We start from the raw sequence: 27,534 nt of genomic DNA, 5'->3' as shown, positions 1-27,534 counted from the left end.
GATTTAACACCATAAAAATAATGAGTTACCAAATAAGCATGGTTCCAATCAAGTAACTAAATTGTAATCACTGTACTTTCCTAGTACATGTCTAAGTGATTGAAGAAAAAAATTGAAGGTTGATCAGTCATCTCAGAACAGATAAAATTAAATGTGCTTTTGACACTTAAATCAGATGAATTTTAACAGGAATTCAGAGCAGGCCTGGATGAATCTGGAAATGGTTCAGGGGTTAAAGGAAGCAGCAGCTTATGAAACAGGACTTCTAAGCTGATGAATTAATTTTCTCAGGATGGCTTTCCTGTTCAGGCAGGAATGGATGGTGGGTTTGGGTGCTTGTCTTGGAGGTTTCATATTGGAACACTACTGGAAGAGAGGTCTGCCCTGTTGGAATCCATCTGATTTCTTCTCTCCTCATTCAATTCCGGCCATTTTAAGCTATGTGAAGCGTCTTGGGGCAAATTACTGGATTGAAGGTGATTTACAAGTGTAAGTTGATGAAATGGCACGGTAAATTTCTGTTCAGAGTTTTAACCTTGTCAAAAGTAGTCCCCGGAAGCAGACTGACACTGCACAATCTGACAGCTTTAAACATAATTACAAGCAAAATTAGTAAAGAATACAATAACTCATTATCACATAAATGCTTTATTTCCATATATACACCACACAGATGGGTTACATCAAGTAACTTGAGAAATTTTAACAAGGGATGTCCACAGGACTGTAAATAATACAAGGCCAAGGTAACCACACACCTTTCAAACAGGAACTGAAGATCTTAAAACTACACATTAAGCAAGTACATATTGCCAACACTTCAGTTACAGAAGTGCCCTCACTATAAACAAGTGAAGCCAAGGAATTTGAAGACAAATGTGTAACTGAGGTTATCAGATGCTACATGTAATACACCCAACTTTGCACTTCAAAAGGACTGAGCATTCACTGCTTTGAAAGGGACACCTTAAACAAAACAGCTGATAAAAGCCCAGCCTTTTTAGAGTGAACTATGGAATAACTGGTATGGATGGAAATTAGGAGCTCAAATACAGGAGTTCAGATAAGTAGTCGCTTGGAGTACAGAACTCGAGCATTGCGAAAAAAAACATTTTGTCAAAGCTTTTCATCTTACACTGGACAATCACAAGGATATCAATGCAAGGGAAACAACTGTTTGGGCAATGCCTTGACCACAGTCAATCTACCTGGTTTAAATTTCAAACAACGTAGTTAACTGTCAGTCACAATCAACTGCTGCATTCTCCATGGTAATGCCTCTACAATCACAGCCCACTTGCCGACCAATCAGCACCCTCTTCTCATACAGTATAAAATTGTTGTTTCCTCTGACATAGGTGTCCTTGCAATTGTCTTGACGAGTGCAAGACAAAAAGCTTTGATAAAATGTCTTTTATTTTAGCAATACTCAAAGTTCAGATAAGATCAGACAAACTACAGATGATAACCTATTCACACATATTTATGATATACACCCAAACATCACTGATATGGAGTATTGACATTTTCTTACAATCCAAAGCTGGGAGTGCCAAGTTTAGTTGTGAGGTATTGTGCTGGATGGGAAAATTCAGCCAGAGCTGATTTACAGGTTCACATTCGTGTGTGCAAACGGTTTTGGAATATGTCTAACCTAAAGCGATGCTGTAAGGATTTTTTGCTGACGCACCATTGTGCTTTCCTCCATTGTAATGGTGCCATTAAACTCCCTTAGGTAATTTATTCTCTTCCCCCACCCATCCTCCACCATCTTTAGACAAGTTAAAACATTAGTTATAAAATAGATTCTTCATTAGAGGATGAACTTGAAAATAATAGAGTTGAGATAGAAAGCGAGAAATTGAACGACCAACAGGCAAAATTAAAATTACAAGCAAAATTAATAAAAAATATAATAACTCATTACCACATAAATGCTTTATTTCCATATATACATCACACTGATGGGTTACATCAAGTAACTTGAGAAGTTTTGACAAGAGCTGTCCACAGGACACAAGACGCAAAGGTGGTTAGACAAAAGAGCCATATGACAATCCCATAGTGAATGGAAATTGGACAATTCTGGACAGTTCGGCTTGAATTCAGATAGCTTTCAGAGCTCTATCGATAGTAAGCAGCATGGAAATGGCTCTAACATGACCTCCTGCTAACTGCAACACTTAAAGGAGCATGGTGACAAAGAGGTAAAAGGAGAGACTGCAGGAACTCAATATGTAATGGTTTCCTGGGCAGCGACAGCAACTGGATGTGATGATGGGATGGCTGCGGGAGAAGATGAACCAGGTCTGGATGGTGTGCACCCATGCAAACTCAAGAAAACTAGGGAGGAGATAGCAGAAGCATAAGATAGAAACACACATAAATCCATCGGAAAGTACTGGTGGACATCTAATCATAGAATCCCTACAGTATGGGAGGAGGCCATTAGGCCCATCGAGCTTGCCCTGACTACAATCCAACCCAGACCCTATCCCTGTAACCCCACGTATTTACCCCTACTAATCCCCCTGACACTATGGGTCAATTTGGCATGGCCAATCAACCTAACCCTCACATCTTTGGAGTATGGGAGGAAACTGGAGCACCCCAGAGGAAACTCATGCAGACATGGGAAAAATGTGCACAGTCAGTCACCCGATGCTGGAATTGAACCCGCAACTCACAAGGAATGGAGTGGGTTTCAAAGTTTGCATCTTCCATCTCAACCAGTAAGCCAAAGGTTCACTCTAAAAGAGCAGGGATCACTGGGTAGCAATCAGGAGCAGGATCCAACTTTTTCATTCCCTCCCCACAAACACCACCCATCTCTCCCAAAGCCTGGACATACACCAGTCATTCTCATGATTTATCAACTCTACATAGATCATTGCTCAAACCTCAGCCCTTCCTAGTCTGAATAGCTCTGTGTCAAAGTGTACAGCTGATCCATCAAGTCACACTGCAGAGTGCCTTACCTTTTGTCTGTGCAAATTGGATAGATGGTGTATGTATTTTGCATTTTAGTTTTTATTCTTCAATTGCATTTAATAGTGAAAGCCTTCCTGCTACTATCTTTTCTTTTTAACTATAAATATTTCTAACATCGAGCTAGAAATGTCTGGAAAAATTAATGCTGGCTGCAAAAGATATTGATGAAAATAGCCATGTTAATCACAGCTACCACTCATCATGAAAGATGCAATAGTGTAAACTGAATCAAAAGTTGAATTTATTCAGAGCTGTCATTTTGAAAAAAGTTTTCAAAAATTGGAACAAAAAGCTAGTAGCTGCAAACTCATCTCATTGGAAGCCGATAATATTGTGGAATATTTAACAAGCACTTTGCTTAAACTGAAGTGACAAGATCAGTTAGTAGCTGGGCCATGGGAATAGTGTAGGCAATGAGTAGTGGGTCTACTATTCATGTGGAAGATTATTACCAATACAACCAGGGCAAAGGCGCTGTCTCCAGGTAATTCAATACAATATCTGAAAGTTCGGTTCGCCTTCTAAGTGCGATTCCCTCTTTAAAACTGACGGTCCTTCATGGTCACTGTTGATCAGCAAGATAAAAGGCGAGCAGAGCAGATAGGTGAAGTGCTGCACGTCCACTAAGTCACAAGTGATGGGATCACAGAGGTCTGTATACTTTAAAAAAGACCCAATGGTCAACCAATGAGTAAAGAAAATACAAACCCGCTGAACAGAAACCAATGCGAGTGGAAGTACCTCGCAGGAAAACCGGAGAGATAGCTACAGCCTGAACTTTATTCCAGTGTTTCGGCCTGAGATTTAAAAATATTGGCAGGGGCAGAAATAAAGCATGATTTTTGAAACCAGGTTGAATTTGGTTTTCAGCATTTTATGATTGTAAACTTCAATTGTGTGTGTGGAGGACTCAATGGAAATATTAACAGATGCCTGGGGGAACCCCCATACACGCCTCCTTCACCACTCAGTCTTATTTTCTGAAAGACAGTTATCCAAAGGAAAAGTGCATTATACCTGCTGAAAAAGTTATTTTTTTTAAAAAAACAAATAGTGACAGAAATAGGGTATCAATGAGCCCCATTTACCCTCTACAGGTCTGATTTCAATGTTCAGAAATACCAAACAATTAACATTCTTCAATGAAGCTTTAAAAGACTGCCAGTTAAGAGAGACATACTATCATAACAGTCCCTTCGGTTGACCATCATTTGAGGTCGTGTACAATTGTCTCTCATGCACACAGCTGGGATTACACCCAAACCTGAATGGAGTCAGTAACCAATCTTTGCAGCCTTTCTCCATTCTTCCTCTGATGCCATAACAATATGGTGTTAAGCATTTTGTTTCCTGAGGTGAAGACCTGTCAGAATTCAGTCATATTCTGAGCCAATAGTAATACTGAGCTCTTCTCCCAAAATGTGTGTTTCGTGAAACCATTTATTTGTGTCCAGCACAACTGAAAGGAAGAGGAAAGCAAAATTACAGCAGCAATAGCCAAACTATTTCAACCTGTACCACTTGTTTACTTATTTAACAGGGTCTAAGGGTTAGAGCAACAGCACAGTAAATTGGTCAGGGATGTTGTACAGCATGCAAGGTCTGCAGACTATTATATGTATATACATGTACACAGGAGCTGTACTTTAAGTAGTAACTTATCACCTGCAACACAGATAAATACTTGACGCTCTGGAAAAAGATCAATAGAGTGCAATGTACAGTCTTTCTGCCTGATCCTCCCGACATTAAATATAAACTGAGATATGTAAACGCCTGCACTCATTCGGATAATAACATCTTGATTCTTGTGCAAAAGGTTCCTTTTTAAGGACCGAACCAAGTAACTCACCTGCTGACTCCTCAAAACTGGTCAATTATGTACAAAGTGCAAGTCAGGAATGTGATGGAGAACTCTTCGCTTGAAACCCATCCACCAAATTAAACATTCACTCCTTCCACAATGGCAATAGTACGTACCATCTACAAGATGCACTTGAGCAACTCACCGAGGCTCCTTCGATAGCACCTTCCAAACCCGTGACCTCTACCACCTAGCAAGGGCAGTAGATGTATAGGATCACCACCACCTGCAAACCACACACCATCCACACTTGGAACTATATCACCATTCCTTCAATGTCGCTGGTCAACATCCAGGAACTCTTGAACAGCACTGTGGTTGTACCTACACCATATGGACTGCAGCGGTTCAAGAAGGCCACTCGTCATCTTCTCAAGGACAATGAGGGATGGGCAATAAATGCTGACCTAGCCAGCAATGCACACATCCTGTGAAGGAATAAATTAAACAAAAAACATAATTGAAGGTTAATTTATTTTAATGCTTTGTTCTAAACGCTTTCGAGTTAAAGATCGAGAACGGAAACTAACAGCTCTATGCCTGGTCCTCTGTTCCTCTATATTACCCTTCACTCTATTACAACACATTAGTAAAAGTACATCAGTGAATACCTAATATTTACATGATAAAAAAACCCATATTTCAAATCAAGTGTTCCCTCCAACTATTGTATATTCGCTTGAGTTAACAGGAATAAAGAGCTAAAATAATTAGCGAGTTACATTACACCCACATATTTTCAGCCAAGTGATTTTAAGGTGGATGTACTGAATAACTTCAACCACTTCATTCATGCTAACTTCAACAAGTTAGAGAAATGAACTGTTGCACAAATTCAGTTTGCTGCAATAGCCACAGTTCAGTGTTTTACTCTTAACATGGGACTTCAGAAGTCCATTAATTAGAATAACATAAACACTGTGCAGCTACTGAGCCCCTAATTAGTGATTTTCCTAATGGCAAATCTGATAAATTACATCATGGTGTGAATCTAATAGTGTGTATTGGGAGAGTGAGGGAGTCCTTTAGATGCAACTGCTACTGGGAACAACTTTAGTGAACAGAGGCATCATTAAATAAGCTAGAAGTCACAGCTTTCTTTGGGTTTTTCTTTTTGATATGTGATCACCATAAATAGGAATTCACTGTGAAGTGGCCTTACACCCATAATTGAGTAACACCAAATGTTTGTTCAGTAGAGACTTCTAGCCGAGGCCCAGTTGCATTATCTGCTCTTTGTGACTTTTCTTCACACCTTTTGAGTCAAAACTTCTTCAAAGCTGTATTTCTCAGTTATAAGGGTGGCACAGTGGTTAGTACTGTTGCATCACAGCGCCAGGGACCTGGTTTCAATTCCGGCCTTGGATGACTGTCTGTGTGGAGTTTGCACGTTCTTCCCGTGTCTGTGTGGGTTTTGTCTGAGTGTTGCCGTTTCCTCCCACAGTCCAAAGATGTGTGGGTTAGGTTGTTTGGGCATGCTGAATTGCCCTTAGTGTCAGGGGGATTAGCAGGGTAAATGTGTGGGGTTATGGGGATAGAGCATGGGTGGGATTGTTGTTGGTGTAGGCTCAATGTGCTGAATGGCCTCCTTCTGCACTGTACAATTCTGTGATTCTAATGCAAATCATTTTTAGAAAAGGAAGTCTGCATTTCTGGTGCACAAGCAGTTTGCTAAATGTGCTGTTTGGTACAAGCTTCCCAGCAATAGCAAGTTGTTATATTAAGTTTCAGTTGACAAAGAGAACATGTCGTATAATGCTGAGTAAACATCCGAGTATACACAGGATTTAAAAAGAAAGATGATTAACAAAACTCATCAACACTAAATTCCTGTATGTGAGAAAAAAGAAGAACTTGCAGTTACACATGAGATTTCAACAACTTCAGGACATGGGACGAGCTATACAGCCAATGAGGTACTTTTGAAGGGTATTTGTTGTTGTAGTGTAGGAAATATAGCATTATGAATTTACTGGTTTAGGGATAACTATTAGCCTGGGCACCATGAAAACTCTCCTGCTCTACTCTGAATATTGTCATGGGATCTTTTCAGTCGACTTGTGCTGGCAGATGAGGTCTCAGTTTAATGTCTCATCATGAAGGACAGCACCTCTAATAACCAAAATGTGCATTTTATTGCACCTTTAACATAGTAAAATGTCCAGAGATCCTTCGCAGTAGTGTTGCTAGACAAGATTTATTACAGAGATGCATAGAGAATTTAGGGCAGGTGGCTAGAAGCTTGGTCAGAGTGGGAATTTGTAAAGAGCAACTTAAAGACAGGGGAGGTAGACAGGCTTAGGGAGGTAATTCCAGAGTTTAGGGTGGAGGCAATTGAAGGCATGGCTGCCAACTGTGGAGTAATGAAAATTGAGGATGTGGAAAAGAATTGGAGGAGTGCAGAAATCTCGAAGAGTTGCAGGAGATGGAAGGGGACAAAGCCATGGAAGGATATCAACACACGGATAAGAATTTTAAAATCGATTCATATGCAGATTGGAACTAATGGAGATCAAGCAAACATGGGTGAGAATGAATGAAGCTTGATGCAAGTTAGAATATAGGCAGCAGCATTTTGTTTGTGCCTAAGTGTATGAATGGTGGAAAGCAGGAGACTGGCCAGCAGAGCATTGGAATAGTTGAGTCCAGAGGAAACAAAGTCATGGTTGAGAGTTTCAATATCAGATGTGCTGAGGCATGGATGGAAACTGGCAATATCAAAGGTGGTACTGGCAGTCTTGGGAATGAAGAGGACACTGGATTAGAAGTTCAGCTCAGTATCAAACAGATCGCCAAGGCTGCAAATCCTTTAGCTCAGCCTTGGACAGTGGTTAGGAAGGGAGGTTGAAATGGTGTTCAGGGTATGGAATTTGTGGCCAGGATTGAGGACAATGATTTGTCTTTCAAATATTTAATTAAGTTTCTGCTCATGCAAAGCTAGATGTGAGAGAAGCAGTGTGACAAATCAGGGATCGAGGGGTTGAGGGTGGTGATGAGGCAGAGCTAGGTCAGCATACATGTGGAATTTGACTATGTTTTTGGATAATATTGCAGTATGCTTTTTTGGCTGGATTTTGTTTTGAGTATTCTGCCTGATTCCACGTTGGAGACATGAAGTTTTATTTAGTATAATTTGTGTAGAATTTGACTCTGTTTCCAGGCAACCAAGCAAGTTTACTTTATACTTTATCTCTTGGGGTAAACAAAACACAGCGGATTTACTAAATGCCAATAATTCCCTCCATAGCAAACCAAAAAGGGTATTCCATTTAAGATTACATTCTTCTTTTTCGCTGCAATCTTCCCCAAGGCGGTGGCCAAATTAAATTGAGGCTGGAGTCAACCAAGTACCAACATTGTCCCAATAAATACAATGACTGTGAAGTCAGTCACATTTTTGGCTCGCTCCTAATTTAAGCAAACATTTGTATGTATAATTCTCATCACAAAGTTCAATATATGAGGAAGGACAGAAACACTGGTTCTGACAGAACCTGACTGGTTGCAGAAGATAACTGAAGAGCACACGGCATTAGTAAAGCCAGAACAGTTGGAGAGAGGAGAGATTGGAGATATGTCTCCTTAAACTTTTTCTCCTGCCCCAGTGGCATCACTTGTGGATCAATAAACTTGCAACCTGCACATCTGCAATGATACAGTGCAAGGGGTAACACAAAACCATATCTCCCACCCTATTAATGAACTTTAGTTTGGTTGCTCAGGAAGCTCTCTGAAAGTATAGGCAAGTAACTGAGAATTAAGTATCTGCTTTTAACATGCAAATCTTCAATTTTTTTATTCATGTACAATAATTTGAAATTGGAAGTGATATAGCAAAAACTAAAAGCTTTCAAACAAAGACACACATTAATGATCTGGATAAAGGCATCAGGGAACAGTCTGCAGGTTTGTGGATTACACCAGGATGTGTGGGAATTGGGATCCTGTCTGCCAGCAGATCTACACACAATGGGGGAATTGAAATTGAGTGCGCCTGGCAATGTCTTTCAATGTGAACAAAGAACAAAGAACAGTACAGCACAGGAAACAGGCCCTTCGGCCCTCCAAGCCTGTGCCGCTCCTTGGTCCAACTAGACCAATCGTTTGTATCCCTCCATTCCCAGGCTGCTCATGTGACTATCCAGGTAAGTCTTAAACGATGTCAGCGTGCCTGCCTCCACCACCCTACTTGGCAGCGCATTCCAGGCCCCCACCACCCTCTGTGTAAAAAACATCCCTCTGATATCTGAGTTATACTTCGCCCCTCTCACCTTGAGCCCGTGACCCCTTGTGATCGTCACCTCCGACCTGGGAAAAAGCTTCCCACTGTTCACCCTATCTATCCCCTTCATAATCTTGTACACCTCTATTAGATCTCCCCTCATTCTCCGTCTTTCCAGGGAGAACAACCCCAGTTTACCCAATCTCTCCTCATAGCTAAGACCCTCCATACCAGGCAACATCCTGGTAAACCTTCTCTGCACTCTCTCTAATGCCTCCACGTTCTTCTGGTAGTGCGGCGACCAGAACTGGACGCAGTACTCCAAATGTGGCCTAACCAGCGTTCTATACAGCTGCATCATCAGACTCCAGCTTTTATACTCTATACCCCGTCCTATAAAGGCAAGCATACCATATGCCTTCTTCACCACCTTCTCCACCTGTGTTGCCACCTTCAAGGATTTGTGGACTTGCACACCTAGGTCCCTCTGTGTTTCTATACTCTGATTACTCTGCCATTTATTGTATAACTCCTCCCTACATTATTTCTTCCAAAATGCATCACTTCGCATTTATCCGGATTAAACTCCATCTGCCACCTCTCCGCCCAATTTTCCAGCCTATCTATATCCTGCTGTATTGCCCGACAATGCTCTTCGCTATCCGCAAGTCCAGCCATCTTCGTGTCATCCGCAAACTTGCTGATTACACCAGTTACACCTTCTTCCAAATCATTTATATATATCACAAATAGCAGAAGGCCCAGTACAGAGCCCTGCGGAACACCACTGGTCACAGACCTCCAGCCGGAAAAAGACCCTTCGACCACTACCCTCTGTCTCCTATGGCCAAGCCAGTTCTCACCCATCTAGCCACTTCTTCTTGTATCCCATGAGCCTTAACCTTCTTAACCAACCTGCCATGTGGGACTTTGTCAAATGCCTTACTGAAATCCATATAGACGACATCCACGGCCCTTCCTTCATCAACCGTTTTTGTCACTTCCTTGAAAAACTCCACCAAATTTGTAAGGCACGACCTCCCTCTTACAAAACCATGCTGTCTGTCACTAATGAGATTGTTCCGTTCTAAATGCACATACATCCTGTCTCTAAGAATCCTCTCCAACAACTTCCCTACCACGGACGTCAAGCTCACCGGCCTATAATTTCCTGGGTTATCCCTGCTACCCTTCTTAAACAACGGGACCACATTCGCTATCCTCCAATCCTCAGGGACCTCACCCGTGTCCAAAGAAGCGACAAAGATTTCCATCAGAGGCCCAGCAATTTCATCTCTCGTCTCCCTGAGCAGTCGAGGATAGATGCCATCAGGCCCCGGGGCTTTGTCAGTTTTAATGTTCCCTAAAAAAGCTAACACTTCCTCTCTTGTAATGGAGATTTTCTCTAACGGGTCAACACCTCCCTCCGAGACACTCCCGGTTAACACGCCCCTCTCCTTCGTGAATAACGATGCAAAGTATTCATTTAGGATCTCCCCTATTCCCTTGGGTCCTAAGCATAATTCCCCTCCTTTGTCCCCGAGAGGTCCGATTTTCTCCCTGACAACTCTTTTGTTCCTAACGTATGAATAGAATGCCTATAGAACAATAAGGCATTTGGGCAGGGGCAATGCCAGGCAGGGCATTTGGGCAGGGGCAATGCCAGGCAGGGCATTTGGGTAGGGGCAATGCCAGGCAGACATAACAATACAGGGTTGTATACTCAAGGCTGCCAAGTGGGGGAAGAAGTTATAGTTCATGAATCATTGCAGGTTCATGACCATTATCAGGAGACTGTTTGAAGGAGAAATTAAATATAAAAGAAGTAGAATCCCTCACTTTGTATATGGCCTTGGTTCGGCCACCTCAAAGATGGTGTCCAGTTTTATTTCCTGCAATGATGCAGAGATATCAAGGCTCTAAAACGGATTCAGAGGTTAGCTACTTGATTGATTTCGATTTAAAGAAACTTAGTTATCAGGGCAGGCTTAGCTCACTGGCGTTTTGTTAAGAAGAAAATTGTAGACTTTGAGGAAATATGATTGAAGTTCTATAAACAATGAGGGGATTAGATTCTGTCCAAATTTACCATGGTTAATCCTCCTAACCTTCACATCATTGGACAGCTTTTTCAAAAAGAGTCAATACAGATATGACAGGCTGAATAGCCACTTTCTGGGCTGTAGGATTAATTTCAGTATAAATTAAGAAAGCTTAAAATTAGGCTAAGTGCCAGGAAGCAATACCACCCAGTGAACAACTGACCTTTGGAATTGGCTGCCTACACATGTGACGAGTGTGGACTCACTGTAAGCCTTTAAAAAGGATTTAAACAAGATGGTGGACAATATCAGTCACCAGTGTCTCCTGGAGCTTACTTGATTGCATTTTCGATTGGAGAGGAGTTTCCCAGTAATTGTTCTCCCCAATATTGGTACAAAGCTTTCAACTGGCTTTTTCTCTCTCCCAGGAGATTGTGCGTCTCCAAGGGTGGGTTAATTTTCTGTAGGTTGAATCATATTGGATGGACCTAGTATATGGGTTAGCTGGGTTTTTTCGGCCTTTTTTTCTATGTCCCTAAATAAAAAGATTAAATGTACAATAGTGCAGTAAAAGAGGGAGAATACTGCTCGCCAAGTTGCTGAAATAATTCTCTTGCAGGAACAGTACAGTACCATTCACAGTCTCTAAAAAATTTACAAATTACTAATTGCTGCAATGATTTCTCTTCTTTGAGTACCATAATTTATAAACAATTTACTTGGGATTCAATGCAGTTCTTGACATTTCTCTGTTGGATTATTTTATAAACAATTCATATTGTTCAGCCTCATTGGAACTAGTACACGAGACAAGTTCTTGAATAAATGCAATTCTTTTTCTAATGCGTCTCTGTTTATAGCAGCAGTGCATCACTGTTTATTTTGTAAATGGTATGAAAGTTCCATGATTTATGTGCCAAGGTGTGGCTGTATGTGTGATATTATAAATAAAGAAACAGTTAAGCTTCAGTTTAAATTGTGTTGCATTTTTCACGTGTCTTCTATAAATAATAGTGGTGTCCTGGGACTGAGTGCTTCAGCCATCTGTCATGCAATTGGTGCCTTTGCTTTGCATGATACACATGGAAGGACATGGGTTAGCGGCTGGTTAGTAATGTGGTATTCTGGAACAGTACAGCAGGTCACAGGTGGCTTTTAAAACTGCATGATCTTTAACAAGCGGAAAAACAGCCATTTAATAATAAAAAAACATACCATTCCGACAAATCAGGCATTAACAAACTCTTAGCTGATGCTCCGCTACAATCAACAAGCTGAATCCCTCAACTCTCATCTAAAAGCAAATTACTGCAGGTGTTGAAATCTGAAACAAAAAGCAGAGAATGCTGGAAAATTTCAGCATCTGTAAAGAGAGAACAGAGCCAACATCAAGACTGGCTGACCCTTTGTGACAGCTGATAAAAAAACCCAGCTCTGACGAAGGATCATCCACACTCGAAATGTTAGCTTTGTTCCCTCTGTACAGATGCTGTCAGTCCTGCTGAGATTTTCCCTCAACTCTCATTCTTCTTTAGTCTCTCAGCTTGTGCTAATGAGGTTCTCTCTTCATTTAACCATTTAAAGAACCATAGAATCTCTACAGTGCAGATGGAGGCCATTTGATCCATTGAGTCTGCAACGGCTCGCCAAAAGAGCACCTTACTCAGGTCCACCCCGTTGCCCTTTCCTTGTAACCCTGCGCATTTATCATGGTTAATCCACCTAACCTATATATCTTTGGACACTCAAGGGGCAATTTTTTACCATGGCCAATCCCCATAATCTGCACATCTTTGGGCTGTGGATGGAAACCAGAGCACTCAGGGGAAATCCATGTGGACACGGGGAGTCACCCAAGGCCGGAATCGATCCTTGATCCCTGGTGCTGTGAGGTAGCAGTGCTAACCACTGTGCCACCATGCCACCCACAAAGGGTCCAACTAGGTGGCTATAAATTATTTAAATATATTTGTTACTCGTTTCTCAATTTTACCCCTCCCTCTACTAAAGCAGCATCTCACAATGGGGTTTTTTTTGCAACAGTGCCCACAGTCCTTCAACAATTGCTATGGGGTGCGACTAGCCAGTTAGAGGTAACAGGCTATTTTACCGCATAGAGCATCAGAGCAGAAAACTTTCCTATTCGTCTGCTGTTCCAATATATATATATTTTTTTAAGCAGGGGAATCAAACACAAAGACATTTCCCACTATTTCCTTGTCTTCCTTGCTACTCACAACCCCCTACCTCCTTCTAAGTACACATTCTGGAGAAAAGCTCTCCCCAGGTTATCCATACTTTCAAACTCCAAGCATCTAAACCATCATTCACTATGGGATCACTACAATGGGAATCACGGCAGCTTTTATTTCTGCTCTCCTCTGTGTCCATTCACAAGGTTGAGATCAGTTAATTTAGCAAAGGATCTAATTTGGGTGGTGCAATTACCGGAGCTCTTCTGATTTGATTTAATGTGGCATTTCTACATCCTATAACAGCTGAGGGACATTTTAAATAAGCAAAATCTAAAATGAAATTTGTTCTGGTTGTAAGGTCAGGCAAATACTTCATTTCCTCTTTCCACAAACACTCTGTACAAGGTGAACATGACCTGTTTAGCTGGGAATCCACCTGTAAAATTTAGTTCAAAATACCATACTTTTTCAGAAGACAATGGTATAAAATGGCTTCAATGCTTAGAATCTATCTGGAACAACTCTGTGCATACACAATCAGACCTCCTGTCTATTGTGGTCATTTGATCTCCAAACCAACAATAAATGTGCAATTCAGATATAATGCTGCATTCAGGGACCAGCTAACACCCACTGACAGACTGCACAAAGTGAATTATCCAGTATTGCAATTCAATAGCTCACTGGGCTGGTTTTCAATACCAGTTCAACCACTGTCAAAATGAGGTTTGGGACATAACCAATCGAAAAGTCAGCGTGCAAATTAATCCCTGACTGCAACTGATTGCATAATAATAAATTGTAATGTTCCGTTTCCAGACAGCACAGGGTGTTTGGTGACAAGCCTGAATTGTTTAATGCAATCAGATACAAGTACAGGCCTGCGGGAACCCTGGACTCCATGTATAATTTTGGTTCCAATGAGTAAGACTCCAAGTTTTAGTTGTAAATGTGAAATTCAGGAGTCATCACTTCTTTCTAATGTTATAAATATTTGGGAGAGTTGCGAAAGTGTGTATAATGCCATAGTACTTACTGATCTGCCCAGGGTACACAATGGCTTCCAGAGAAGAACATTCATAATAGCATTCTGCTGGAGGTTCCAGCTTCCAGTGTTTGATGCCACGGATTTGAGCCTGCCATGAGGGATTATCTACATCATCAATCTAAAGGGGAAAAAGATAAGTTACTAAATCATTTTAACATCAAAAGTAAGGAATGCACATGGTTACAGCATAAAGGCCGTGATCTGTACATGGTAACAGATCAGATAGGTCAAGATCATAGGCTTGGGGCTAAACCTACATCAGTATTATTAGGCACGCAAAGGAAAATAAACTCGTGTGATGCATTTGTAATCCACATGTTTGCAATTATGGAAATCTAAAACAGCTTCAGAAAGTTGTAGTGCAAGTTGAGTGTGAAGATCCAAACTGACTCAAGTGCCGCTTTGACTCCCTTTGTCTCTTTCCACTTAACCTTGCTGGAGGCCAAACCCTTTATCCTGGAATAATGACAGTCTTAAATCTCAAAACCAGCGATATAAGTAATCAGGCTTCATACAAGGACACTATTAGCATGTTTTAAACTGATTTTAAAATATCAATCCCAGCATTCTTTTTCTAAAGTCTTTTTAACGATCGAGCAAAAGAAATAGGAAAATCTGAATCTTGCCTCTACATACGACAGACTGCCTGGAAATGCAAGAGCAGCAAATTAAAACATCCAACCTTGCGAACAGGATAAACATTTGGCCTAAGCACTTACTGTATTATAAACAAAATGTGTAAAGGATTAGAAGCCAGGTAAACACCTAAAATTTCAGCTAAATACGTAACTCGTGTATTTGTACTGAAAGGATTAATAATCATACCAGTTTAAAAATCACATTAGCTGTTAAACTCAGTAACACAGAGACTCTCAGAAACCATAGGCATTGATTCTAAGCAGACCCAGTCAAGGACCATAAAACTCCCAGTGGCAAGGGAAACCTCAGGTCACACAACATACACACATGGCCTCCACTGAATTATGTGCAGCTGCAGCTTGTCAGTATCTGTTAAAATAAGGGACAATGAACATGGGAGGTAGATATATCAGTGGTTAGACCTATAGCTATCATACTCGCGTCTGGAAGGTGATAGATAAATAAAGAAAAAGACTTGCTTGATGATATTATAATTAGGTAGACATGCACAAGTTGTCATTGGACAACTATACCTGTGTGTTGTATCTTATGTCAACCTAACTATTAGTTGTGAGTGAATATAGATAATTTCTGAGCAAATGCAAACCTTTGATTGGTATATGCTAATTACTTGTAACCGAATTTAAAGTATAACTGTATAATGTTTGATTCAGGGCTCTCTGGTGTGCCACCTGCTGGTGTACCAGATCCCTTGCTATAGGACGAAAATAGAGGCTGTTGTTGAAACTCTGGTCACTCAAAGGGGACAGAGTCCGAAAGCAACTGGACAGCTAATTTTATCCGACAACAGTGCCTACATATTATGTAAGCACATGCCCAGATTATATATATATTTTTTAGTGTGCACAGTAATCACCAATCCGGGCAATAGCTTTCGCAGCGGCTAAATGGAGCTCTGAGCTCTTCGGTGAATTTTGTCAGAGGACAGTCTTCAATGATGAGTCATTGAATGGGGTGCACCACCGCTGCAGCCTGGGTTCCCTGCAAGGCCCCACTCGTGTTAATTTGCTGCACGAAAGCTGTCATTGTGGAAACAGTTGAGGTGAGCCCAATGTTAGCTTGGCTGGTTGAAGCCAGGTGGGTGGGTTGGGGGACCTGTGATGAGGGAGTAGTTTTTAATGGGAGGTGTTTTGGTCCATTTGTGCTGCCACTGGGCCTCTGCTGTTGTTCCTTGCCACGGTGGTCTAACCATACAGGTTGGCGCAATGGGAAACAAGCAGCAGGTGGATTGCTAAGGTTATTGTGGAGCGGCAGGCTTGGGTTGATGAAACCAGGCTGTATAATAGTACAGGAATAAAACCCATTTCCCCTTAAAAGCAAAGTATGCTCAATGTCCAGGGCCAAGCTGCAGCGGAGGGTCTGGAAGGCAAGAACAGGTTGCTCCAGGACTTGTGTTGTTCTCTAGGATTGGAGCATGCTTTTGAGATGGTTAGACTCTGGGAACCAAGTTGTATTATTTGCACAACCAAATTGGTCAGCTAATGAAGTTTATTATTATTAAAAACTACACACATGTACAGATCATAAATGAAATTACTGTCACCAAATTAACAACCCTTTATTGCAACAGTAACCACTATTGTAAATAGGCACCTAATATAAAAATAGGGAAGTGATGCTGAATTTGTGCAAGATATTGGTTAGGACATAGAACAAAGTATTGTGCAGAGGAGGACACGTCAACTGTACACATTAGTTCTAGATTCTCCCATGAGAGGAAAAAGCCTCTCAGAGTCTACCTTGTCAAGCTGCCTCAGAGTCTTATATGTTACAGTAAGATCACGTCTCATCTGTATCTCCAATGAGCATAAGCTCAACATTTCCTCAAGACAAACCCCTCCTTAAGGTGACCAACACAGTACTCTAGATGCAGTATCACCAATTCCCTGTACAGTTGTAGCAAGGCTTTCCTACTTTTATACTCCAGCCCCCTGCAATAAAAGCCAACATTTCATTTGCCTTGCTAGTTACTTTCTGTACCTGCATGCTTTCCTTTTGTGATTCAACACAAGGAAACCCAGGATCCTCTGGATTGCAGCATTCTGCAGTCTCACCATTTAAATAATATTTGCTCTTCTAATCTTCCTGCTAAAGTGGACAACACATTCCTACATTATACTTCATGTGCCAATTTTTTGCCCACTTACTTCACCTTTTGCAGACTCGGATCAAACTTGGGTATGCAAACCGGTTAAGAGCCAAGTGGGCTTGAAATGCCAACTCTGCCCTCTACAGAAGCTGCTGCACCTGCTGAGGGTTTTTCCAGCATCCTCTGTTCTTATTTCAGATATTAGCATCCGCAGTATTTTTCTTATTTTATGTGTACATTAAGCTTCTGCTAATTACCATCTACAACTTTCCCCTCAGCTGATGGATCAGTACTATTCACATTTAGCACCACTTGGAAGAAGCATTGAGGGTAGCAAGGACACAGGAGGCACTCTGGAAAGGAGAGCTTCATGTCCATCACCAATAGTGACTAGGTAGCATCACTCCTATCTGAGATGGCCAAGTACTGAAGACATACTTGCCTGGGGAAGTGGGGATGTTCACTGATGATTGCACAATGTTCAGCATTATTCATAGCTCCTCAGATACTGAAGCAGTCCGTGTTCAAATGGAACAAGATCTATACAATATCCAGGTTTGGGCTGACAAGTGGCAAGTAATCATTCACGCCACACAAATGCCAGGCAATGACCATCACCAATAAGAAACACTCTAACCACTGCCCCTTGACATTCAATGGTGTTTACCTTCACCGAATCCCCCACTGTCAACATCCTTGGGGTTACCATTGACCTGAATGTCAACTGGACTCACCACATTACCAGAGGCTACAAGAGCAGTCAGAGGCTAGGAATACTGCGACAAGTAACTCACTTTCTGACTCCCCAGAGCCTATCCACCATCTACAAGGCACAAGTCAGGAGTGTGATGATGGAATACTCCCCACTTTCCTGGATGGGTGCAGCTGCAATAACACTCAAGAAGCTTGACACCATCCAGGACAAAAGAGCCCACTTGATTGGTACCACATCCACAAATATCCACTCCCTCCACCACCAACACTCATTAGCAGCAGCGTGTACTATCTACAAGATGCACTGCAGAAATTCACCAAAGATCCTTAGACAACACCTTGAAAACCCATGACCATTTCCATCTAGAAGGACAAGGGCAGCAGATATTTGGGAACACCACCATCTGCATGTTCCCCTCCAAGCCACTCACCATCTTGATCTGGAAATATGTCACGTTTCCTTCAGTCGCTGGGTCAAAATCCTGGAATTCCCTTCCTAACGACATTGTGGGTCAACTCAAAGCACATGGACCGCAGCATTTCAAGGCGGCAGTTCACCACCACCTTCTCAAAGATAACTAGGGATGGGCAATAGGTCCTGGCCAGCCAGCGACATCCATGTCCAATGAATGAATTTTAAAAAAGGCTGGGCCTGTGTATGTTAGTGGTGAGAGGACTAACGGGAGGGAAAAAGTTCCTCCACCAATCTACTTGCTGCAAATGCATCTGTCCATGATACCAAAGTCCTTATGGACACGAAGTTCCATTTTCACACTGAAAACAAATCTGCTTTTGGTCCCATTGTCCTTATAAACTCCTGCTCGATCTTCCAACATAGCTTTCCTTTACTATATTCTTGAGTGTTATCACCTCCCGAATCTGTGCCCATTTTTTCTGCAACTCCTTATTTTTGTCCAATCAGGTTTCCGTCTGATAGAAAATGAACCCATTCAAAAGTTACAGATAACATCCTGTGGCTGTCGCTGTGGCATGTTACCCCGAGTCTTCTCATCCCCTCTAAAGCTACTGGCCATTTTCTCCAAAACTTCTCCTCCACTGCCCAAGTCAGTTTTGCTCAACTCTTGCCTCTGAGAGTTATGGGATGAAGTCCTGGAGTGGATTTAACAGCAGGAGAGCTAATAAGTCAGCCAAGCATTTGTGTGCACTTGAGACAGTACTGACCTTTCCACACATGTCAATCCTCATACTATGCCAGTAATAATGGCAGACAACTGCCATATAATCCATTAGATTCCTATCCTGTAGGCGTGCAATATGCACGGCAAAGGAAAATGCTTGTGAAAATAGCATTTAAATTGCAACAAATTTGTAAAGAGAAACGAGATGCTTTCCTTCTATGTTATTCATGGAGCATATCCTGCAGCATTTTACCAGAATTCTTGAATTATAAAACTCCAAACTGTCAGGTACCTTAGTTCATCACCAACAATAAATTACTGAGAAGTACAGTACGTTTTGGCATGAAGACAGATTCCGAATTTTCAGGCTGAATTGGTGTATGACAAGATGCATTAGAATGGGTTTACTTTCCACATGACTGGGGAATGCTGGCCCAGTGCAAACAGTCCCTATTCAGGTTTCACAACAAAAATGTTCCTAAACTTTTTCTAATCGTCACCACCTCCAGGCCAATCATTCTGGGTGGGGATTTTAACTGCATTATAGACACGGCCGGCCGATCCAGCAGGGCTGAAAACAAACTGGACACTATGTCCAGACTCCTGCTGGAAACAGTCAAAGATGCCAAGCTGCACGACATCTTCAGCAACCCAGCAGACGGAGCGCAGCGTAGAAACACGTGGTCGCGGCCAGACTGTCCGCTCCAGGATTGACTTCATGTTTGTATCCCGCGCGCTCACGGTCAGGTCCACCGACGTCAAGCCGGTGTTCTTTTCTGACCACTGCCTCCTGCTGGCCGACTGTCAGCTAGAGGAAAACCAGAAAGTGGGCAGGGGGTCCTGGAAGCTAAATGTAGAACTGTTGACCCCAGAGAACCTCGAGAAACTCAAAAGGGTTTACCACAGTTGGAGAACTGTGAAACCCTTCTTTGAGTCTCCATTGCTCTGGTGGGAAACCATCAAGGATAACATCAAGAGGTTCTTCATCCGCAAAGGGGTTCAGAAGGCCAGGGAGAGACGGGAGGGGAAATGTCCCGACTCCAGAAAAGCATGCAGAATCTACTCCAACTGCAGTCGATGGGGGTTGACGTCAAGCAGGATCTCCGGGAGGTGAAGAGTCAGCAAGCCTTGCTCTTTGCCTCGGAGGCCTCCAAGGTCATCTTCCAATCCACGGTCCGCTCCGTGGAGCAGGGTGAAATGTGCTCACGTTTCTTCTTCCAAAAGGTGCACAGAGAAACCTCTGATCAGCAGCCTGAAGGAAGAAGATGGCTCTGTAAGGTCATTGCAGTCTGACATTCTGAGGATCTGCAAATCCTTCTATGCCGGACTGTATGACCTGAAGTCAACAGACAGCACGGCCTCCCAGTCTTTCCTGTCGTCTATCACGCAGGTCTTAGATGACGGCGAGCAGGAGAGCCTGGCAGACCGTTATCTCTGGATGAGCTGACAAAGGCTGTCACGTCCTTTCAGAAGGGTAAAACTCCCAGAAGCGACGGCTTACCAGCTGAGTTTTACTCGGCGTTGTGGGAGTTGACGGGCCCAGACCTGCTGGAAGTATACGAGATTATGCTTCTGGAAGGCAGCATGTCCGAATCCATGAGGAAAGGCATCATTACCCTCATCTACAAGCAGAAGGGGGAAAGGGAAGAAATTAGAAATTGGCGACCCATTTCACTATTGAACGTGGACTATAAAATTCTAGCCAAGGTCATCGCCAGCCAGGTCAAGTCTGTTCTGGGGTCAGTGATCCATCCTGATCAAACCTGTGCTGAACCCGGCAGGAAGATCTCTGATAGCCTCGCGCTACTCAGGGATACGATCGCCTACGTGCAGGACAGGCAGGTGGATACATGTCTCATCAGCCTAGACCAGGAGAAAGCATTTGACAGAATATCGCAAAACTACATGATGGATGTGCTCTCCAAAATGGGCTTTGGGGAAGGAATCCGCAATTGGATCCAACTGCTCTACACAGACATCAGTAGCGAAGTTTCAATCAATGGGTGGGAATCAGATAGGTTTCAGATCAGGTCTGGAGTCAGGCAGGGATGCCCTCTCTCCTCCATCCTTTTTGTGTGTTGCATTGAACCCTTTGCTGAGGCCCTCAGAAGGGACCCAGGCATCAAAGGGGTTACAATCCCAGGCAGCGGAGACACGCAGGTCAAAGCCTCCCTGTACATGGATGACGTGGCTGTCTTCTGTTCAGACCAGTCGTCTGTTCGTAGGCTCCTCCAAGTCTGTGAGCAGTTCGAGCGGGCCCCGGGAGCCAAAGTCAATCGGGGCAAGAGCGAGGCTATGTTCTTTGTAACTGGGCTGACAGACCCTTTGTCCCCTTCACCGTCAGGGCAGACTACCTTAAGGTGCTGGAGATATGGTTTGGAGTGGCAGGGGCATGTGCCAAAAACTGGGAAGTGCGCATCGCAAAAGTGAGGCAAAAATTGGGCTTGTGGGAGCAACGCTCCCTCTCTATCACCGGAAAAAACCTGGTCAACCAATGCGAGGTACTGTCCGTGTTGTTGTACGTGGCAGGTCTGGCCTATCCCCAAATACTGCGCAGCAGCAGTGACCCAGGCCATCTTCAAATTTATATGGAGAGCAAAGATGGATCGTGTCCATCTTTGAGGCCGCAGCTGGAATACTGTGTGCAGTATTGGTCCCCTTATATGAGGAAGGATATATTGGCATTGGAGGGAGTGCAGAGAAGGTTCACCAGGTTGATACCGGAGATGAGGGGTTTGGATTATGAGGAGAGGCTGAGGAGATTGGGTTTGTACTCGTTGGAGTTTAGAAGGATGAGGGGGGATCTTATGGAGACTTATAAGATAATGCGGGGGCTGGATAGGGTGGAGGCGGAGAGATTCTTTCCACTTAGTAAGGAAGTTAAAACTAGAGGACACAGCCTCAAAATAAAGGGGGGTCGGTTTAAGACAGAGTTGAGGAGGAACTTCTTCTCCCAGAGGGTGGTGAATCTCTGGAATTCTCTGCCCGCTGAGGTGGTGGAGGCTACCTCGCTGAATATGTTTAAAGCGCGGATGGATGGATTCCTGATCGGTAAGGGAATTAAGGGTTATGGGGATCAGGCGGGTAAGTGGTACTGATCCACGTCAGATCAGCCATGATCTTATTGAATGGCGGGGCAGGCTCGAGGGGCTAGATGGCCTACTCCTGCTCCTATTTCTTATGTTCTTATGTTCTTATGTGTCCGGAGGGAAGCAATGCACAAATCTCTAGAAAGAGGAGGGAAAAGCGTTCCCAACACCGCCCTCATCCTGATGGCCACCTTTGTGTGCGACTGCATCAAGCTGTGTGTAGATCCTCGGTACGCTAACAGCAAGTGCCACTACTTTTTGAGGTTCTACCTGTCCCAAGTGTTGCGGAGGATGGGTCTGGCCACATTGCCGCGGAACGCTCCAAGTAGTTGGACCATACCGCAGCACCTGTCCTTCGTGGAGAAACTTTTCCAGAAACACACCTTTGACCACATGGCAATCGAGCAGTGGTTAGCACGTAATGTCCTTGGGGCCTTGAGAGAAAAGGAGATGGTGGATCCTGTCGGATGGTTCCCTGAGCGGACTGTCAGTGTCATCTGGTAGAATGCCTCATCACTAGGACTCACAAACAAGCACCAAGACCTGGCTTGGCTGGTGGTGAGAAGGGCACTTCCCGTCAGATCCTTTATGCACGCTCGAGGTCTCAACATCACCGCACACTGCCCTCGAAGCGGCTGCGGGGCTGATGAGACGGTCGCACACCTCCTTGTGGAATGTGCCTTTGCAAAGAAGGTCTGGAAAGAGATGCAGTGATATTTTGTCGAGTTTCATCTCGAGCAGCTCGGTGACGCAGGACTCTGTGCTCTACGGGCTGTTTCCAGGAACGCACACCGAGACAAATATCAACTGCTGCTGGAGGGTCATCAACTCGGTGAAGGACGCACTTTGGTCCACCCGAAACTTGCTGATCTTCCAGTTGAAAGATATGTCCTCGACCGAGTGTTGCAGACTGGCACATTCCAAGGTCCAGGACTACGTGCTGAGGGACGCGCTCAAGCTTGGGGCAGCCACCGCAAAGGCACAACGGGGAAAGGCCACCATGTAAAGCCTTTCAACTGAGGCAGTTTGAGGGCCCGGTAACTGTACAACACCCTCGGCCTGCGTAACTGTGTGCTAATCTGAAAAACAACACCACATAGTGAAATCCAATGAATGTATATAGTTTCAAGTACTGAAATGTAATGAATGTAATGTCTTGTAACTAAGCATCATGTAGTATTGTAAAAATGACTGGGTTTTTTTGCACTGTTTGTAATTATCGGATATGTCATTTTGCAATGGCTTATTTGAGAGGTTTTTTTAATGAATAAAGTATATTTTTGAAATAAAAAAACTTTCTCTAATCTGCAGTTCTAAAGCACAAGATGCAGCTACAAAGGGAGATGCCCAGTTCATGCAGACATTTTGCGTTATAGCACATGAGATTATGCAGCAATTCGACAAGAGTTTCTCACTCTTACATGCATGTGGGCTCCGTGCCCTGGTACTCCCATGAATATCCAATCCATTTTACTAGATTCAGAAATGGCTGGGATAAAATACGGTCGCTTGTAGTGTTGTCTCAGGATACTTGCTGCACTGGAATCGCAGTTACTCCTGTGAAATGAAGGCAGAGCTAAAAATTATCAAATCAAATTGGTTCCCTCCTTCCCACTGTTCCCCCCCACCTCCCCACCTCATACACACTCTTACAGGCCACTTAAACATAGTAACATCCACCTGTACCCAAATCAGCAGGAAAGCCTAGCCAGCAAATTTCTCCACATTTGTCACCAAAAGCTCACTCAGACTGGGCAGTTTAATTCTAATAAAACAGAATCAGTAGCAGCTTACAGCATCAAAACAGCACTTTATGTTAAATTATAGGTATATGTTCCGATTTCCTCTTCTGTCAGTAATTTGGAGGATACACACTTCTACCTGTGCCCAAAAAATGATTCACAACCACATTTAGTACAAGATTGTTATATAGAATATTCCCCAGTAACTCACCTTCTAGAATATGAGTCCACAATACCAAAACCAAGGTTTGCCATCAAATCAAAACCAATGTCATTCACGCAATATAAAAATTCTTGAATGGTTGGCAGATTACAGGTTGTGGTCCTCCTATCTAGTTGCTAAATAATTTATTTCAAGTACTAGCTGTTATCTTCCCGCCCTGCAATCACTGCTCCTTAGATCATTTCTAAAGCTGTCCCTTGTAGCTTCTGTGAATCTTCCTTTCATCTCACTTCAGTTTTGATTGCTCAGGTTCCATTTTCTTTATGGTGGCAGTGTTTTAGGTCAACTTCCCCCTCTAATCTCAACAATCTGATAAAGAAGCTGAATCGTTGATTCTGCTCCTCCACTGTGACTAATATCAGCAGACTACTGACTCCACTACTTTATGGACCACAATCAGAATGATGCTTTTATGGTAATCATCCCATTATCCTTCAAACTTATCATTTTCTAATGTTCTCACTCTGGGTCCACCTTTCTTTGGAATTTAAATGTGCTTGCACTCATCTGATTCCCAAGATAATCTCCAACTTTCTTGTTCTATTGTCTCTACATTTCATCCTTTTGAGAGCTATGGAAGCAGTTTCTAATTTTCAAACCATTCATCACCTTGAAAGTTCCAATTAATCTACTGTCAGCAGTATGGCTAATGGGAGATTCATATTTTGATGAATACACTTGGCCTTCTTGGTTTCAGAACAAGTTATCATATGGTCTCTATTGTAAAATGCTGGCCAAAGTTTCCTCTACATGGGAGTAAAATATGGGATAATGTGAAATTGTCTATTTTGACAGTAAGAATAAAAAAAGCGTATTATCTAAATGTTGAGAGATTGCAGAACTCGGAGGTGCAGATGGATCTGGGTGTCCTTGTGCATGAACCACAAAAGGCTGAAATGTAAGTACGGCAAGTAACCAGGAATGTAATAATTTATTGCAAGGGAAATTGAATACAAAAGTAGTGAGGTTATGCTTCAGTTGAGTACTAGTCAGACCACATTTGGAGTATTGTACTAGTCACCTTTTTTAAGGAACGATGTCAATGTATTTCAAACAGTTTAGAGAAGGTTTACCAGACAAACACCTGGAATGAGTGGGTTGTCTTATGTGGAAAGGTTAGGCAGGCTAGGCTTGTATCCACTGGAGTTTAGAAGAGTAAGAGGCAACTTGATTGAAACATACAAGATCCTGAGGGGTCTTGACAGGGTGTATGTGGAGAGGATGTTTCCTCTTCTGGGAGAATCTAGAACTAGGAGTCACTATTTAAAGGGGATTGACCATTTTAAAAAGAGATGAGGCAACATTTTTTATTCAGAGCGTCATGAGTCTTTGGAACTCTCCTCCTGAAAAGGTTGTGGAAACAGAGTCTTTGAATATTTTTAAGGCAGAGGTAGATAGATTCGAGATAACCAAGAAGGTGTGAGGTTATCAGGAGTAGATGGGAGTACAGATTTGAGGTTACTCTCAGATCAGCCATGATCTTATTAAATGCAGGCTTGAGGGGCTGAATATCCTACTCCTTGTCCAATTTATTCCAATTAACACTGTTGTTGATGATTTTAACCTGCCCCCTTTTCTGTTAAATGGAGGGCCGTACAAGGTCCTGTTCATTTACTTCTCTCTACATTTCTACCATCTCCAGCCTCTAAAGTCTATACATGTTAAACCCAACAAATCATGGTTTCTCTCCCATACCCCTTCCCAGCTTATCGTGGCCCTTGGGCACTTTTTCTTTTCCCCGTTGGAAGAAGAAAAAGTTTGAATTATTGACTTGTAATCCGCTACCCTCCTTAGTCTGTGTGTAATCCTCCCTAAACCATGCAAGGAAATTGAAATTGCTGAATTGTCACACACACCATCCAATGTACCAAGGCTTGGCATTGCTGTGCATGCCAACACGGCCAGCCTCCATACTGAAAACATCCCCCAAGTTCAGAAACTCAGTGTCGTAGGGGAAGAACTGGCACTCGCTGCCGCTATTGTCCAGAGCCCGACTGTCGTTGTCATAAATCCGTGTGAAGAACTCGAAGCTGAAGACGTCCCTGGCCGACCAGTTCCTCTGACCGTCCTCCACTACCACCGGCTGCATGGAGTAGGCGTAAGCCCGCAGGAACTCCTCATGACTCAGGTTGCTCCTCCTGTCCACGCCGGTGATGTTGTGGCAGACCCGGCAGTCCAGCGGCCGGCGGAACGGGTTGTGCAGGTCGGCCAGGCCCAGGACGCACATCTGCCTGTTGACCGGGACGCCGCGGAGCCAGAACCAGAGGCGGAGGGCGGGCAGGGGGAGCGGGCCACAGAGCAGCAGCAGCAGCAGGAGGAGGAGCAAGAAGAGGGAGGCGGTAGGCCCCAGGCCTCGCCGCCGGGGGGAGCGGCAGGGGCCCAGCAGCTTCTGCACCGACGCCAGCCCCGCGACGTCGCGCTCGCTGAGTCCGGAGCGCAGGGCCAGGGCCACCAGCTCGGCCACCTCGTCCCGACTCAGCTTCCGAGCGGCCGCCATGTCAGTGACCGCCCCCCCGGGCCGAGGGTCCAGAGTTCACCCCGCTCAACGACACAAAATGGTTCAATCGCCGCCGGGGGATGCGAGCGGAAAACACGCAGCGGGAGCACAGGGCTCCAGCCCGCCCTTACATCATCCAACCCTCCATCGCCTATTCACAGCCCGGAAATTGTGATGAGAGCCGCTGTGACACCCAACCAGCCACTGTCAGTGTAGCTCAGGCAGTGAGCCGCCATCCCCATCAAAAGCTGCTTCGCCCGAGGACAGCTCCATCGTCAGGATGGCCGAGCGGTCTAAGGCGCTGCGTTCAGGTCGCAGTCTCCTCTGGAGGCGTGGGTTCGAATCCCACTCCTGACAGCTTTTTGATTTTCCTTTTACCATGAATGCAGTTCATAATTATGCACCTCGCTCTAAAATATAGCCAATATTATTTATCTACTTACAAATATTTCACAACTTACGGCAAACATCACAAATCAATCACATTTTTATTATGGATGTACCCATAAAGCACACAAAGGAGGCAATTCAAACCATCATGTCTGTGCCACTTCTTTGAAAGAGATATCCAATTACTTCCACTCCCTATTCTCTGGGGAATTTCTCTATGCCCCTTCAATACATTCCTCAAATTATTTTTTTTCCTTCCAATATAACCAAACTAATAAAATCAGAATATACAAACTCACAATTGTCAAGTCTTGTGTCTTGAAAAATTAAAGTGACTCTTCAGCAATGTTGCTTGAATATTCTAGTTTCTCATTGCAATGTAATTACTAACAAGTCATGCTCATTAGCAGGGGTGGGAATTAAAAATTTCCTACATTGTACTTTTAAAATCTTTCCATTTGTTAAACACCTGTACAGGGGCTCAGGTCGATGCAAAAAAAAACTTACCATAATTTTCAACTGTTACAGCAAGAAAAGGACCAAAAAAGCTGGATCTTAAAAAATGACAAAACATTACCAACAGGTGGCAGCCCAAAGAGATCTGGCTGTCCATCTGCGCATATCAATAA

At 43.4% G+C, this 27,534-nt stretch overlaps 1 protein-coding gene and 1 non-coding gene across 6 annotated transcripts; one reads left to right on the top strand and one right to left on the bottom strand.

Moving 5' to 3' along the window:
- Window positions 1-629: 629 nt before the first annotated feature.
- On the bottom strand, window positions 630-27,423 carry LOC144492689 (bifunctional arginine demethylase and lysyl-hydroxylase JMJD6-like). Of its 5 annotated transcripts, none has more exons than XR_013497618.1 (5): window positions 25,875-27,423; window positions 23,475-23,610; window positions 20,466-20,586; window positions 14,351-14,480; window positions 630-4,450 (listed from the first exon to the last, which is right to left on the bottom strand). XR_013497618.1 is itself a non-coding variant. In XM_078211014.1 (4 exons), the coding sequence occupies exons 1-4, from the start codon at window positions 24,048-24,050 to the stop codon at window positions 4,365-4,367; spliced, it is 396 nt and encodes a 131-aa protein (XP_078067140.1). In that variant the 5' UTR covers window positions 24,051-27,414; the 3' UTR covers window positions 630-4,364. The 5 variants fall into 5 exon arrangements, 3 of the variants coding, with proteins under 3 accessions (XP_078067140.1, XP_078067139.1, XP_078067138.1); XR_013497617.1 differs by lacking the exon at window positions 20,466-20,586 and adding an exon at window positions 5,001-5,283 and having other exon boundaries at window positions 25,875-27,420; XM_078211014.1 differs by lacking the exon at window positions 20,466-20,586 and having other exon boundaries at window positions 24,007-27,414.
- trnal-cag (transfer RNA leucine (anticodon CAG)) lies at window positions 26,790-26,872 on the top strand. Its single transcript has one exon. It is a non-coding gene; the product is annotated as a tRNA-Leu (tRNA).
- Window positions 27,424-27,534: the final 111 nt, after the last annotated feature.

The sequence above is a fragment of the Mustelus asterias genome, chromosome 4, assembly GCF_964213995.1.
Source record: "Mustelus asterias chromosome 4, sMusAst1.hap1.1, whole genome shotgun sequence".
Classification (NCBI taxonomy): domain Eukaryota; kingdom Metazoa; phylum Chordata; class Chondrichthyes; order Carcharhiniformes; family Triakidae; genus Mustelus; species Mustelus asterias.
Note: the sequence above shows the minus strand (reverse complement) of the source record. Positions and strands in the feature narration are given on the sequence as shown.

Excerpts from the sequence above, each read along its gene's own strand:
- LOC144492689 (XM_078211012.1), bottom strand. The coding sequence starts at position 26,515 with ATGGCGGCCGCTCGGAAGCTGAGTCGGGACGAGGTGGCCGAGCTGGTG. Across the intron at positions 14,481-23,474 it reads GGCACGGAGCCCACATGCAT|ATTGATGATGTAGATAATCC; the intron begins GTAAGAGTGAGA and ends TTTCCCCTTTAG. Across the intron at positions 4,451-14,350 it reads TGTGTACCCTGGGCAGATCA|TTGTGCTGGACACAAATAAA; the intron begins GTAAGTACTATG and ends TCTTCCTTTCAG.